At 47.6% G+C, this 15,878-nt stretch overlaps 1 protein-coding gene across 1 annotated transcript in view; it reads right to left on the minus strand.

Annotated features, from left to right (window-relative positions):
• Window positions 1-507: 507 nt before the first annotated feature.
• LOC140559708 (phosphoinositide 3-kinase regulatory subunit 6) overlaps window positions 508-15,878 on the minus strand; it is a 17,147-nt gene continuing 1,776 nt past the window's right edge. The window contains exons 2-20 of the mRNA XM_072683282.1: window positions 15,491-15,589; window positions 14,641-14,727; window positions 13,003-13,094; window positions 11,569-11,637; window positions 11,284-11,416; window positions 10,676-10,745; window positions 10,148-10,334; window positions 9,809-9,956; window positions 8,733-8,819; window positions 7,808-8,261; window positions 4,600-4,693; window positions 4,324-4,440; window positions 4,036-4,143; window positions 3,461-3,563; window positions 3,280-3,350; window positions 2,476-2,566; window positions 2,330-2,382; window positions 2,004-2,110; window positions 508-1,808 (exon numbers count right to left, since the gene is read on the minus strand). Of these exons, the coding sequence (XP_072539383.1) occupies window positions 1,652-1,808; window positions 2,004-2,110; window positions 2,330-2,382; window positions 2,476-2,566; window positions 3,280-3,350; window positions 3,461-3,563; window positions 4,036-4,143; window positions 4,324-4,440; window positions 4,600-4,693; window positions 7,808-8,261; window positions 8,733-8,819; window positions 9,809-9,956; window positions 10,148-10,334; window positions 10,676-10,745; window positions 11,284-11,416; window positions 11,569-11,637; window positions 13,003-13,094; window positions 14,641-14,727; window positions 15,491-15,503 (2,241 nt within the window). The 5' untranslated portion in view covers window positions 15,504-15,589 and the 3' untranslated portion in view covers window positions 508-1,651. The remainder of the gene's footprint in view (window positions 1,809-2,003; window positions 2,111-2,329; window positions 2,383-2,475; window positions 2,567-3,279; window positions 3,351-3,460; window positions 3,564-4,035; window positions 4,144-4,323; window positions 4,441-4,599; window positions 4,694-7,807; window positions 8,262-8,732; window positions 8,820-9,808; window positions 9,957-10,147; window positions 10,335-10,675; window positions 10,746-11,283; window positions 11,417-11,568; window positions 11,638-13,002; window positions 13,095-14,640; window positions 14,728-15,490; window positions 15,590-15,878) is intronic.

A 15,878-nucleotide genomic window follows, 5' to 3' on the forward strand; every position in this document is an offset into this window, starting at 1 on the left:
TTTACAAAAATTACAAATAGAGAGGATAGTGTGCTGGTAGAGGTACGGGTCATCAAGACTGACATTATAAAGCTCAGCGGAACCCACAGAGTACCTGCCACGCTCCACTCACCTGAAATACAGGTGGGTTCTCCAAGGGTTCTTTAGTGAAGGTGACAGTTAGCCATGACTTTACATGGTTAAAGGATTCCTCGTATTGGAGGACAATTAAAGTCTTTTGTGGACAGTTAATAAAGCAGGGGTCACCTCAGTCCCTTAAAGAACCCTCTGTGCACTGTTCTGTAATGCATCCCCCCGCCGAGGAGACCGTTGGAGATACATGGTTTTGATCTAAGTCTTTTTGGTTTCTTTTTGAAAATGAAGCACCTGCACAGGAAAGTCCCCACCACCCCCTACCACCCCGGCACACGCGCTGGAGGAAGGAAGGACTTCAGAAGAAAAGCCACCCGAGACACTACAACACCCCCCCCCCCCCCACCAACCAACCCCACCCCACACTGACCCACTCTGATTTCCTTACAGTGGTGGTGAATGGGACCAGGTGTACGGTTGCCACGACAACAACACAGATACAGCATATAATTTATTTGCTATCTAAACCCACCAGTGCAGCTACACGAGTCTTCTGAGTTTTATATGGATGATGATGATGATGATGATGAAGGTGAAATAGTGAATAGAGAATCTGAACTAATACAGTTCTCTTTAGGGACTACTTTCTGTAGCCGCACTACACCCTGCAGCATGTATCCCTCCACCATTTTAATGATCTGATTTTAAAAGCAGGTTCTAGAGCCGAACTCTTCTCAGAACTCTGGTAGAACCGTGTCTCAGGCATCAGGCAGCGTCTTCATCACCATTAGGTGAAGAACTTTCTGTGAGGAGCTTTTATTAGAGCTTCAGACGTCTGCTTCCCTTCACCTCCAGTGTAGAACCACAGCTCTGACTGGGGGAGCTTATCTAGAACCTCCACTGTAGAACTCCAGCTCTGACTGGAGGAGGTTATCTAGAACCGAGCATTTCACTCCTAACCCACCAAACCCCCTAAACCCCCCAAACCCCCACTCTGACTGAGTCTGTTCACGTCTGTTTAAGTATGCAGAGAATTTATAAAATGGGTGGAGTTCTCCTTTAATGGAGGATGGTTGTAGCATATTGGAGTACAGTTCTCTGAGCAGGAGCTTATTTTCTTGTCTAGAACAGAACTCTGGAACCTTATCATCAGCCTAGATTATCAGCCGACTGATGTATCAGTCAGACCCCATTACAAGCCCCCTGATAATACTCACCTGTATAGTGGAGCTGTAAGGCAGGTGTTTCTAATAAAGTGGCCAGTGAGTGTATAATGTCAGCCTCCATGACGAAGGTAACCCACACTGAGCTCTAACCCTGACTGAGACTCAGTGGAACTATTTTAGTGTTAGAGCGCTAACTTAAATATCGCCCTCCAGAGGCCAAGTAGTGAAACTGTGACACAGTCACAGACACACACTCCAGCTGTGTGAGGGGTACAGTACACCACACACACACACACTGCAGCGCCTCAGCTCCTCCGCTAGGTCCGATGCAGTGTGAACTGTTTGCAGTGTGAACTGTTAGCAGCGCCGCTGGTCAGCTAAGTGTCCATCAAAGTCCAGTCCGCCTGCTGAGGTCAGGGAATGATGCCGGCGAAGGTGTTGATGGGCAGAGGAAGACCTCGGTCCATGAACTTGCTCAGCCCTGCATCCGCGTTCACCTCGGACGTGAACTTTGACATCATGGTCTTTTGAATGTAGTATCCAGGGTCTTTACACGGCTCCACCTCGATACTGCAGACGAGAAAACACCCCGAATCAGCCGATACAACTCACACTGCACCCCACCCCGCCTGCTCCACATACACTATACAAGTTTTATAAGTTTGTGGACACCCCATCTAATAAATCATTCAGCTACTTTAAGCTGCACCCATAGATGTGGTATGTATCTGGAGATGTGTGGTGCTGTAGTGGACGACCACTGACCTCTGAACGTCCCGGAAGGTTCTGCGCGTGTCTTTGTCCAGACAGACGGTGAAGCCCGTCTTCTCCATGGTTTTTAACCTCAGGCTGCAGGTTCTGATCTTCGAACCCTGAGAGACACACATGAGAGCCTTCAGTCCGGCTGTGTGGTCAGATGATCCACAGCTCTTCTCAACCTTACAGAGCTCCAATCTGACCAGGTGGCATGAGGTGAGTGCTGACCCACCACTCTTACTCTTATGGGCGAAAACACAGCGGACCAGAGCTGAGCTGACCCTAAACTGAGTAGTGAGTCTGGCTGTGGGTGCGAGTGTGAGGGCGAGTCTCACCGAGCTGCTCTTGGTCTTCGTGTCACTCGTCTCCACCGTCAGACAGTTCAGATCTGAGTCAAAAAACACACAGTGATGCCGTTTTACACACCGTTCTGAGTCTGTGTGTGTGTGTGTGTGTGTGTGTGTGCAGACTGAAGGCCTACCTTCTGTTTTGTTGGTGGGTATAGCTGAAATCTGAACTCCGGTGGTCCGGAGAGAAAGACCCTTATCTATCTCTCTGTTGCTTAGTGACACCTGAGAGAGAGAGAGAGAGACAGAGAGAGAGAGAGAGAGAGAGAGAGAGACAGAGAGAGAGAGAGAGAGAGAGAGAGAGACAGAGAGTGAGACAGAGAGAGAGAGAGAGAGAGAGAGAGAGAGAGAGAGAGAGAGACAGAGAGAGAGAGACAGAGAGAGAGACAGAGAAAGAAAGAGAGAGAGAGAGAGACAGAGAGAGAGAGAGAGAGAGTGAGACAGAGAGAGAGAGAGAGAGAGAGAGAGAGAGAGACAGAGAGAGAGAGAGAGAGACAGAGAAAGAAAGAGAGAGAGAGAGAGAAAGAAAAAGAGAGAGAGAGAGAAAGAAAAAGAGAGAGAGAGAGAGGGGGGGGGGTCCATTCAGGAGATCAGTCAGGCAGGAAGTCGCTGCTTCAGAGAAATAAAGCCACTCTGTCCTGAAATGACTCAACTTCTAAAGAGCTCATATTAACCCTTTAAACCCGCTGACCCACAATTCCACACCCCACTCACAGCACTCAATTATTACTGTTCATACACAATAATTCACATTAACGGTTCATTATTTGTAGGAGATTATGGGTCGTTCATAGTGGATCCTGAACAATTCCTAGTACTAAATAACTGATAGTAGATACAGTTCATAGTGGATATGTAATAATTCATAGTGGATGCTGAATAATTGGTGTGTTAGCTGAGGTTGAGGGGGTCTGGAGTAAGTGGTGTTTACTGCTGACCTTTCTGTAGCTGAGGGAGATGAGAGCACCACACAGCTCTACAGGGGCTTTCCTCTGTCTCACAGATACGTCTACAGGAGAAGAGATACAGTCAGAAAATCACACACTCAACCTGGAACTGCACACACACACACACACACACACACACACACCACTACAGGCTATCAGAAAAAGCGGATACCTTTAACTGTCCCGTGACGCAGCTTAAACTCCGGGAAATCAATACTGAGATGGGAAAGAAAGACCTCCTCCACCGGCTCCTTGGTCAGGTTACAGAATGCAATCTTAAAACACACACACACACACACACACACACACACACATGAGAACAGTGAAATGTTCACGGGTCTACATCATCAGCACAAAGCATTGCACTAATAACTTTACGTTACTACCTCACTGGAGTCTATTTATTACACATTGCACAACTTGCACACTACCGTCATTATTTATTATCCTCTGTCTGTACTGTGTTGTGTTGTCTGTCCGCACTTGTTTGTTTGTGTTGCACTTGTGTTGTGTATTCACTGTGTCTATGTTGCACCATGGTCCTGGAGGAACGCTGTTTCGTTTCACTGTGTACTCTGTATGTAGTTGAAATGACAATAAAACCACTTGACTTGACTTGACTTGATCATTCCTCTCGTTAATAAATAACAGTTTAGCTCCGCCCCTTCGGCCCATCCTGCCTACAGCAGTGTAGGGCAGGTGTGTGTTTGTGATGGAGACAGAGATACAGTGTGTGAGCTCTCTCACCTTTACGTAGTAGATGGTGAAGTGAACTGGCTGCTGGCCCATCCGCACGTAGTAGGAAATGACATCAGCAAGAAAAAGGTTGGACTCGTGCGGCTTGCTTAGATCACACTGAGGGGAGGGGTTTCAGACATGCGGTTAGCAACATGCTAATTGTTGGGCTACAGCCACACAAACATGCTGGAGGCGACCAGTGTGATTACAAATGTGTGTGTTCTGGTCTGGGTCCGATAGGGAGCACCACTCCTCTACAGTCTAGAGTCTCTACTGTCCTGGATGGAAGGTGATTACCATTGAGGCGAGTTTTGGGATCATGAGGCCCAGGCTGCAGACGTTACACTCGTACCACGGGTCCACCATCCCCAAATACGTCCCCAACGCACACGGATCAGAGTCCGGAACATTCTCCTGAGGACAGATCAGAGGGCTGACGTCATCCTCGCAGCATTATACTCTAACACACGACCAACCAGTACAGGTGTTTCCAATAAAGCGGCCAGCGAATGGAAGCACAAGATCGAGAGGGTTCTAGGATTGTGTGTGTGTGTGTGTGTTAGTAATAGTTACCTTGGCGGGGGAGCAGGGCTGTGTGGTTACAGGGATGTAGAACAGCTTAATGTTGACCTTCTTGGTGAGGAACATTCTGCGTGCTTCTCTCTTCCTGCAGGTTTTGAGATTATTATATTAATAACTCCTGCTCCAATAAACAACAGGGGGCGCTGTTTCCCAAACCTCTACCCTGTTTTAACCTGGTTAATAAATCATGTTACGGATCTCTGCACTGAAAGCGCTGTGTGGGACTGTGTGGGATTCACTGCTAACGTCAGCTTGAGCTTGGAGAGTGTTTTGGCTCAAACCCTGGAAACAGAAGTGTGGCTCTGTGTGGTGAGTTTGGAGAATGTGCAGTTCTACTGAAACACTTTTAAAAGAAGTTTGGAGAATGTGCAGTTCTACTGAAACACTTTTAAAAGAAGTAGAAAAGGGAAAAGGCTCGGAGCAGAACTGGATGTGCTTCTTCTGCTTTTCCCTACAGAGGAAGCTTTCCAGTATTAGTCACAGATCTCTTTTTATACATGCTGAGTGATCAAGCAGCAGGAAATCAGCAAATGATGTCATCCTTCATTTACACCCTTAATGCCCCCCCCCCCCCCCCCCCGAGGAAAAACAAGCTCTGAACTCATTCATCATAACCAGGAGAATTCAGTAGAGGTTAATAGAGTTCAGTAGAGTTCAGTAGAGTTCAGTAGATAATCAGTAGATAATCAATAGAGTTCAGTAGATAATCAATAGAGTTCAGTAGAGTTCAGTAGATAATCAGTAGAGTTCAGTAGATAATCAATAGAGTTCAGTAGAGTTCAGTAGATAATCAGTAGAGTTCAGTAGATAATCAATAGAGTTCAGTAGAGTTCAATAGGTAATCAGTAGATAATCAGTAGAGTTCAGTAGATAATCAATAGAGTTCAGTAGAGTTCAATAGGTAATCAGTAGAGTTCAGTAGAGTTCAGTAGATAATCAGTAGAGTTCAGTAGAGTTCAATAGGTAATCAGTAGAGTTCAGTAGAGTTCAGTAGATAATCAGTAGAGTTCAGTAGATAATCAATAGAGTTCAGTAGAGTTCAGTAGATAAACAGTAGAGTTCAGTAGAGTATCAGAAGTGTTCAGTAGAGTTCATAATCTACATTATTGACTGAAAATATGCTTATTAGATCATTCTCAATATCGCCAGCGCTTTCGAATGTGCAGGGTTTCGAATGTACAGGGTTTGAATGTACAGGGTTCGAATGTGCAGGGTTTGAATGTACAGGGTTTGAATGTGCAGGGTTCGAATATACAGGGTTTGAATGTACAGGGTTTGAAATGTGCAGGTTCGAATATACAGGGTTTGAATGTGCAGGGTTCGAATGTACAGGGTTTGAATGTACAGGGTTTGAATGTACAGGTTCGAATGTGCAGGGTTCGAATGTACAGGGTTCGAATGTGCAGGGTTCGAATGTGCAGGGTTCGAATGTACAGGGTTCGAATGTACAGGGTTCGAATGTGCAGGGTTCGAATGTGCAGGGTTCGAATGTACAGGGTTTGAATGTACAGGGTTCGAATGTACAGGGTTCGAATGTGCAGGGTTCGAATGTACAGGGTTACGAATGTGCAGGGTTTGAATGTGCAGGGTTCGAATGTACAGGCTGTAATACAGTCCAGTAGTGCGCAGTAGAGCTGTGCTCTCAGTATAATTCTAGCTGTCAGGCTGGTCTCAGTCTGAGAGTTCAGGTCGAGTCAGTATGCGTGATCGACGCAGTCGGGGAAATCTGCAGCCACTGAAACCCGACCGTCACAGCAGTGTTCGTGTGAACTCCCCTCAAGACTTCTTTGACCTTTATGAAGCCCTCTGAGCCCCTGCACTCTGCCTCTGGGCATTTCCGCCTGCAGCTCTGCCAGACTAAGACTAAGATCATTCTAGCCTGAGGACGATGCGAAAAAGTCAATAATGTAATGCACTGACATGCGAAAACTGAAAAAGCCGACACCCATAATCTGGCCACGCCCCCCTTCTCCCCTTAGCAGCACTCAAACCTGTTAGATGAGCTTTAATATGAGATAAATAATTATTATTATTATTCAGGTAAAAGCTGATCTTCACTCTTACTGAGGATCACTACACCCAAACCATGAGAGCCAGCTAACCGCCAAGCTCAGGTGTAACTACACTGTGAACTACACTGTCAGAACTCCCCCAGTCAGAGCTGTGGTTCTACAGTGGAGGTTCTAGATAAGCTCCCCAGTCAGAGCTGGAGTTCTACAGTTGAGGTTCTAGATAAGCTCCTGCAGTCAGAGCTGGAGCTCTACGGTGGAGGTTCTAGATAAGCTCCCCCCCTAGTCAGAGCTGTGGTTCGACAGTGGAGGTTTTAGATAAGCTCCCCCAGTCAGAGCTGTGGTTCTACAGTGGAGGTTCTAGATAAGCTCCCCCAGTCAGAGCTGTGGTTCTACAGTGAAGGTTCTAGATAAGCTCCCCAGTCAGAGCTGTGGTTCTACAGTGAAGGTTCTAGATAAGCTCCCCCCAGTCAGAGCTGTGGTTCTACAGTGAAGGTTCTAGATAAGCTCCCCAGTCAGAGCTGTTCTACAGTGGAGGTTCTAGATAAGCTCCTCCAGTCAGAGCTGTGGTTCTACAGTTGAGGTTCTAGGTAACCTCCCCCAGTCAGAGCTGTGGGTCTACAGTGGAGGTTCTAGATAACCTCCCCCAGTCAGAGCTGTGGTTCTACAGTGGAGGTTCTAGATAAGCTCCCCCAGTCAGAGCTGTGGTTCTACAGTGGAGGTGAAGGGAAGCAGACGTCTGAAGCTCTAATAAAAGCTCCTCACAGAAAGTTCTTCACCTAATGGTGATGAAGACGCTGCCTGATGCCTGAGACACGGTTCTACCAGAGTTCTGAGAAGAGTTCGGCTCTAGAACCTGCTTTTAGAACCACATCATTAAAATGGTGGAGGGATACATGCTGCAGGGTGTAGTGCGGCTACAGAAAGTAGTCCCTAAAGAGAACTGCATTAGTTCAGATTCACTATTCACTATTTTACCTTCATCATCATCATCATCATTATCATCATCCCATATAAAACTCAGAAGACTCGTGTAGCTGCACTGGTGGGTTTAGATAGAAAACGAAATTATGGGCTGTATCTGTGTTGTAGTCATGGCGACCGACACCTGGTTCCATTCACCACTACTGTACAGAGATCACCCCCCTCTGAATGAGTTTAGCTCACAAATTCCCCTTTAAAGCACGTACCTCAGCCAGTAGTAGGCTCTAGCCAGGCGTCCCAGGACACGGTCGTCCCCCATCACCACAATGTTGGCGGTGAAGTGCCGTTGCTGCTGGAGGAGCGTGCTACTGTGACCCGTCTTCCTCTGCAGCGTCCTCTTGTTGCCCCCTGTCTCTTCCAGAGAGTCCTGTATCAGAGCCATGCTGTCCGTCACCGACGGCTTCACCTTCATCCCCCCGCGCCGGGACAGTCGGCCCTGCCCTGTCTCTGCTCTCACGCTCCTCCCTCCGCCGCACTCCGTGTCCGAGCTCTCGGCCGGCTGCATGTCCCGCTCGATCCCGCTGTCCGTGGACATGATGGAGTGACGTGGCATCTCCGAGTCCAGATCTGTGGGCAGGTCGGGAAGCTCGAAGTCGTCCGAGGAGAGAGAGAACGAGTCCGAGACGGAACTGGAGCGGATGAACTTAGTGAGCTCTCTCCCTGAGAGGAGAAACGAGGTTTCAGGAGCGGTTCAGCGAAAGATCAGAGGACCATGATTGATCACTGATTCCAGATTCAGTCAATCAGCCAAGACACGCCTGGTATCTAATGTGTACTTCTTTAATTTACAGCAGGAAAAGCTAGGCTAACGTTGCTAACAAACACTGGATTTGGACTGTCACCAATCTATCATCTCTGTAAACACGCCCCCAAAAGCACTGCTAGACCTCATTTACAGATTTGATCTAGAACCGGATCTACATCCTCCTCCTCATCACGTCCCGCTCTGTAGAGCTGTTCCTCTCTCAGACCGGAGCGTAGTGGGCGGAGTGGTACCACACACTGTGCTGAGGTGAAAGTGGTTCTGGTTCCTCCAGTGTTCAGCTTCAGTTATCCTCATAGCCTCATATAAACCTAAAGTAGCAAACCTCACACACACACACACACACACACACACGAGATCCGACTCACAGAGCTCCTCCTCCTCCCACCACAGGTGGAAGCTCATGTCCGGGCTGGGAAGGGGAACATCAGCCAGCGAGCCGCGGGACAATGGATCTGAAAAACAGGAGCGACGCACTGACACCAAAACCAACCAGCACTTCCACAACACTTCCTTCCCAACAATCATAAACATGCATGTAAGTGTGTGTGTGTTGGGTGTGTGTTGGGTGTGCATGTGTGTGGAATAAAGTATAGTACAATAGAATACAGTACAGAAGAGTAGAATACAGTAGAGTACAGTAGAGTAGAGTACAGTACAGTAGAGTACAGTCGAGTATAGTACAGTAGGGTAGAGTACAGTAGGGTAGAGTACAGTAGAGTAGAGTAGGGTAGGGTAGAGTACAGTAGGGTAGAGTACAGTAGAGTAGAGTAGGGTAGAATAGAGTAGGGTAGGGTAGAGTACAGTAGAGTAGAGTAGAGTACAGTAGAGTACAGTAGGGTAGAGTAGAGTACAGTAGAGTAGAGTAGAGTACAGTAGAGTAGAGTAGGGTAGAGTAGGGTAGAGTAGAGTAGGGTACAGTAGGGTACAGTAGAGTACAGTAGGGTACAGTAGAGTAGGGTAGGGTAGAGTACAGTAGAGTAGAGTACAGTAGAGTAGAGTAGGGTAGAGTACGGTAGAGTAGAGTAGGGTAGAGTACGGTAGAGTACAGTAGGGTAGAGTAGAGTAGAGTACAGTAGAGTAGAGTACAGTAGAGTAGAGTATAGTACAGTAGGGTAGAGTACAGTAGAGTAGAGTAGGGTAGAGTAGAGTACAGTAGAGTAGAGTATAGTACAGTAGAGTAGAGTACAGTAGAGTAGAGTATAGTACAGTAGGGTAGAGTACAGTAGAGTAGAGTAGGGTAGAGTAGAGTACAGTAGAGTAGAGTATAGTACAGTAGGGTAGAGTAGAGTATAGTACAGTAGGGTAGAGTACAGTAGAGTAGAGTAGGGTAGAGTAGAGTACAGTAGGGTAGAGTAGAGTAGAGTACAGTAGAGTACAGTAGAGTAGAGTACAGTAGGGTAGAGTACAGTAGAGTACAGTAGAGTAGAGTAGGGTAGAGAACCTTTGCCGGTGCTGAGGAGGATCTGAGTGTAAAGCTGCTGGAGTTTCTGGATCAGCTCACTCTGCGACAGCTCACTCTTACACTCTGCAGCACTCTGCTCTACAGCCCCTAACACCTCACAGAAATAACACTCCACATCCTCCAGCTCCTGTATTTAACACACACACACACACATACACACACACACACACACACACAGATATGAGCGCAGACCTCAGCTGCAGACACACACACTCATAAAACACACACTGTTTCTGTTGTTCCAGCTTATTATTTACAAGCTGGGTGTTTCTGATAAAGTGGCCGGTGGTGTGTTGGGAATAAGGGCAGTGTGCTGACCTGCAGGGCCTGTGTGAGGGTGGGGCCGTGGCAGCGCTCCTCTCCCAGAGCGGCCTGCAGGGAGCGCTGTACCACCTTCTGCATCAGACTGAGCTGAGTCTCTGTTTGGGCCGCAGCCTCGATATCAGCCCTCAGAACCAAACCCAGAGACTCTGAGAACACGGCCGGGTCTGCAAACACAAACACCCTGAACACACACACACACACACACACACACACACATGTACACACAAATTTAACAATGAATCTTATTTCTATATTTACTGAATTGGACACTAATTCACACAGAATCAGAGGTCTTTTGTTTGAGCAGGAAGTTTGGAGGAATTTTGGGAATCTGATCATTAGGAATTCTCAGCTTCTCAGAAGGAAGCTTTATTTTAAGCTCCGCCCCCTGAATGGAATTACTGACATAATGATAATCACAGCATTCAGTATGCAGGAGGACTGGTCAGACTGGTCACATTGTACCTGTTACTCAGACAGGCCAATGTGTGTGTGTGTGTGTGTGTGTGTGTGTGTACTCACCACTCTTGCAGAGGATAGTGTTCATTCCTCAGACTGTGCTCAGACACCAACCTTCTCTGATATTGCAGCCCTGTAATTAACACACACACACACACACACACACACACACACAGTGTCAGCAAATCTGAATCTGAACCAGAAATATGAATGAGAATCAGCTACAGAAACAGAACCTGAATCAGCATCAGATTCAGATCTGAATCTAATCTGAATCTAATCTGAATCAGGTGCAGGTGAATCTGTGTGAGTGAGCTCTGCTGCAGGGAGCAGACACAGCCCTGCTATATCCACCTAACTCTGTGTGTGTGTGTGTGTGTGTGTGTGTGTGTATGTGTATGTGTGTATGTGTGTGTGTGTGTGTGTGTGTGTGTGTGTGTGTATGTGTGTATGTGTGTGTGTGTGTGTGTATGTGTGTGTGTGTATGTGTGTGTGTGTGTATGTGTGTATGTGTGTGTGTATGTGTGTGCGTATGTGTGTGCGTGTGTGTGTGTGTGCGTGTGCATGTGTGTGCGTGTGTGTATGTGTGTGTGTATGTGTATGTGTATGTGTGTGTGTGCGTGTGCGCGTGTGCATGTGCGTGCGTGTGTGTGTGTGTGTGCGTGTGAGACCTGGCGTGGTCCGCTCTGTCTTCAGCAGTCGTGTGTACGTCAGTCCCACAGAGCAAAACGGCTGTGGCAGAGTCAGCAGCCTCTTACACGACTCATACACACGCTTATACAGCTCATCAGGAACATACACGGCCTGGAGGAAACACACACACACACACACACACACACACACACACACACACACACACAAACAGGGTTATTACTAGCCACTATGACTAAAAATCATATTCTGGACTATTTTATAATAAAAAGCCAGGGCAGGCAGGACAGTCTGGGATGCTGCACCTGTATGATGGCGTAGATGAGGGTGTGTAGCAGTGGGATGATGTAGATCTTCTGGTCGAATCTCTCAGCCTAAAAAACACAGAAACAGAGGCAGAGTAAGAGGCAGAATTAGACAGCAGTAGAGGTAAAGGCAGAGTCCTACTAGTCGTCAGAACCAGCATAAACATTCAAAATCGAAATATTAATCAAAATGAGTCAGAGAAGAGTCAGAGAGTCTGCATCACAATTGGAAGCAGGACTAGAACAAGAAAAGAACTGGAGTCAGAAGCTGTGCTGTGAGAGTGGACTGGGAGTATTTCGCCTGAACCCGGTTCCTGCAGCCTTTAATATGAAGTGAAGTCATGGAACGTCACAGGTCCGGCCCGGCAGGCGGGGATCGTTTCCGAGCAGCAAAGCTGAAGCATCCTGACGCTCCTCTGGAAGTGATGATGATGTTATTGCTGTCACTCTGCCTCTGACTCACCACTGACTCACCCCCACACAGATTCTCAGATGGTTCTATTTCTACCCTTCTAAAGGCCGGATGATCGTGGTTCTAAAGTGGTTATGATGGTTATTAATGAGCTCACAAACACCTTAACCACATCGGCAGAAAGGACTACAGTGACCTGCTGCTCTCCAAAGCTCTCTAACCCTAACCCTAACCCTAACCCTCCATACTGTTAGAGCTCAGGTGCTGCAGGTTCCTGTGGGTTCTCTATCAGTCAGTGTTCAAGCTCTGTTAATACCTGACCACAGCTGAAGCCCAACAGGAGCTTTAATTACTCACTAATGATCATCTGATCAGCTCGTTAACATACACTACATGGACAAAAGTATTGGGACACCTGCTCATTCACTGCTTCTTTAGAAATCAAGGCTATTAAAGAGCTGATCCTGCTTCTGTTGGAGTAACTGTCTCTACTGTCCAGAGAAGAAGTTTTCTACTACATTCTGGAGCAGCATTGCTGTGAGGATTTGATTGCATTCAGCGACAAGAGCATTTGTGAGGTCAGAAAGTTGGATGATCACCACCCCACCTCATCATCCCCAACTCCACAACTAATCCCCTTCAAAAGTACTGGATGGAGCTTCACTACCATCATTCCAAAGAACACAGTTCTTCCACTGCTCCACAGCTCCTCAATGCTGGGGGGCTTTATACCCCTCTAGCCCAGAGAATCCTATTCTATTGGCAGTACTTCTATAAAGGGAGGAGACAAGCTGTGTCACATCTGTGTCAGCAATGGATGCAACTTATAGTAGCTGAATGGATTCATGAGAAACAGTGTCCACAAACATTTGGACATGCAGTGTAAGTGTACGATGAAGGTGTTTATTGTACTGACGGTGGAACCCTTCTTGGTGCTATAAGTTATGTAAAGAAGCATCAACAAAATATTCATGAGCTCCTTAACATGTGGCATTTGATTGGCTGTTACTGAGGTCACTTACTCTCTCCAGCTCCTTCACGGCCACCCTGACCAAGGCCAGGTTCCAGACGGGATCACATTGCACCTTCTTATGAAGGGTCCATCTCAGCATTCCTGTAAACACACAGTATTCACACACTTATGTAAATAAACACACACACTCACACACACACTAAGACTGTCTTTCTGCGGCTAGTGGTCCTCGCTTCCTGTGAGGGCCGCTCTGTTATGAAACACTGTTTTACTGGCAGGTGAGGAATTTAACAGGTACACGTTAAACAGGTACAACCAAGACACTCCACCTGAGAGGCTGGACAAACCTTCCTGGCACAAGTCCAAGATCCTAAGCAGTTATATCAGTGTGTAAACAGGCATTCATGAGCACGGTCACCACCGAGGCGTGGGTAAACATGGCGTGATTACAGGCCTCAGGACTAGATCAACAGATATGTGATAAAGGTGAGCCCGTGCTATAGGTGAGCGTTACAGGTATGCATGAGCTGCAGGTAAATAAACACTAAGATACATTACAGGTGAGCTTATTTTCGGGTAAGAGTGCCCTCCGGGTAAACGTAGTCAAAAGTTCGTTTTTACAGGTGAGTTTATATTCCATGTGAGAGCACACTTCAGGTGAGTGCATACTCCAGGACTCTACAGGTGAGTGCATACTCCAGGACTCTTCAGGTGAGTGCATACTCCAGGACTCTTCAGGTGAGGGCATACTCCAGGACTCTACAGGTGAGGGCATACTCCAGGACTCTACAGGTGAGGGCATACTCCAGGACTCTACAGGTGAGGGCATACTCCAGGACTCTACAGATGAGGGCATACTCCAGGACTCTACAGGTGAGTGCATACTCCAGGACTCTACAGGTGAGGGCATACTCCAGGACTCTACAGGTGAGGGCATACTCCAGGACTCTTCAGGTGAGGGCATACTCCAGGACTCTACAGGTGAGGGCATACTCCAGGACTCTACAGGTGAGTGCATAGTCCATGACTCTTCAGGTGAGTGCATACTCCAGGACTTTACAGGTGAGGGCATACTCCAGGACTCTTCAGGTGAGGGCATACTCCAGGACTCTACAGGTGAGTGCATAGTCCATGACTCTTCAGGTGAGTGCATACTCCAGGACTTTACAGGTGAGGGCATACTCCAGGACTCTTCAGGTGAGGGCATACTCCAGGACTCTACAGGTGAGTGCATACTCCAGGACTCTACAGGTGAGTGCATACTCCAGGACTCTACAGGTGAGGGCATACTCCAGGACTCTTCAGGTGAGGGCATACTCCAGGACTCTACAGGTGAGTGCATACTCCAGGACTCTACAGGTGAGTGCATACTCCAGGACTCTACAGGTGAGTGCATACTCCAGGACTCTACAGGTGAGTGCATACTCCAGGACTCTACAGGTGAGTGCATACTCCAGGACTCTTCAGGTGAGGGCATACTCCAGGTATGAGCACAAAACTGTGCAGGTGAGTGCATACTTCAGGTAAGAGCACACTCCAGGTGATTGGTGGTCAGTGCATACTTCAGGTGAATGCTTACTCTATGGACTCCAGGTACATGCGTACTACACTCCAGGTGTGGTATTCTTCAGGTGTATGTGAACTTCAGGTAAATGAGTACTCGAGTATGCCCAGGTGAGTGCATTACCTTTGTTGTTGAGAGGCTGCAGAGAGTCCAGCTCCCTCAGGATGGCCTGCAGGTTTCTGTAGATCTCTGAGTCAAAGCCCGTACACTCTATAAATAAACAAACAGTCTGATAAGTGATTCATGATTCACCTGATAAAAAGGGGCTGGTTTCTCTGGTTAAACACAACCACTTTCAAACATTGTCACTGGGCGTGCACACACACACACACACACACACACACACACACACACACTGACAGACTGTGTTGGCATAACAACACAAAACACACAAACTCTAAACTGCCAGAGAAAGAGTGACAGTGTGATGCGCAGTGGCGGGGGGGTTGATGGTGCAGGGGGGCGATGGTGTGCAAAGGAAGAGCAGGCAGAAGGAAGCTGCAGTTCTCAGGTCTTATAATGACAAGAGACTGAACGAGCACCCGGGTGATTCTCCAAACCCACCAGTGCAGCTACAAGAGTCTTCTGAGTTTTATATGGGATGATGATGATGATGATGATGATGAAGGTAAAATAGTGAATAGAGAATCTGAACTAATGCAGTTCTCTTTAGGGACTACTTTCTGTAGCTGCACTACACCCTGCAGCATGTATCCCTCCACCATTTTAATGATCTGGTTCTAAAAGCAGGTTCTAGAGCCGAACTCTTCTCAGAACTCTGGTAGAACAGTGTCTCAGGCATCAGGCAGCGTCTTCATCACCATTAGGTGAAGAACTTTCTGTGAGCTTGTGTGGAGTTGTCTTTTAAGATGTGTGACTGTATGTAAATAAATAATGATATTAATAATACAGACGACAGTGTGTGTGTGTGTGTGTGTGTGTGTGTGTATGTGTGCAGGGGTGGTGCATTTACCTGCTGAATTCATACTGGCACCACAGCTACCGTCTACCCACAATGCCCTGGGACAGGCTGGGCCTGGTGGGCATGATGATGTCACAGCTGAAATTCACCCTGATGGACACACCCAGCATCGGATGGTTACATACACCTTCAGAAACATCACACACGCACGCACGCACGCACGCACACTCACGCACGCACGCACACTCACGCACACACACACACACACACGCACGCACGCACGCACACTCACGCACACACGCACACACACGCACGCACGCACGCACGCACGCACACTCACGCACACACGCACACGCACGCACGCACGCACGCACACTCACGCACACACACACGCACGCACGCACGCACACACGCACACTCACGCACACGCACACACGCA

The sequence above is a fragment of the Salminus brasiliensis genome, chromosome 7, assembly GCF_030463535.1.
Source record: "Salminus brasiliensis chromosome 7, fSalBra1.hap2, whole genome shotgun sequence".
NCBI lineage: Eukaryota > Metazoa > Chordata > Actinopteri > Characiformes > Bryconidae > Salminus > Salminus brasiliensis.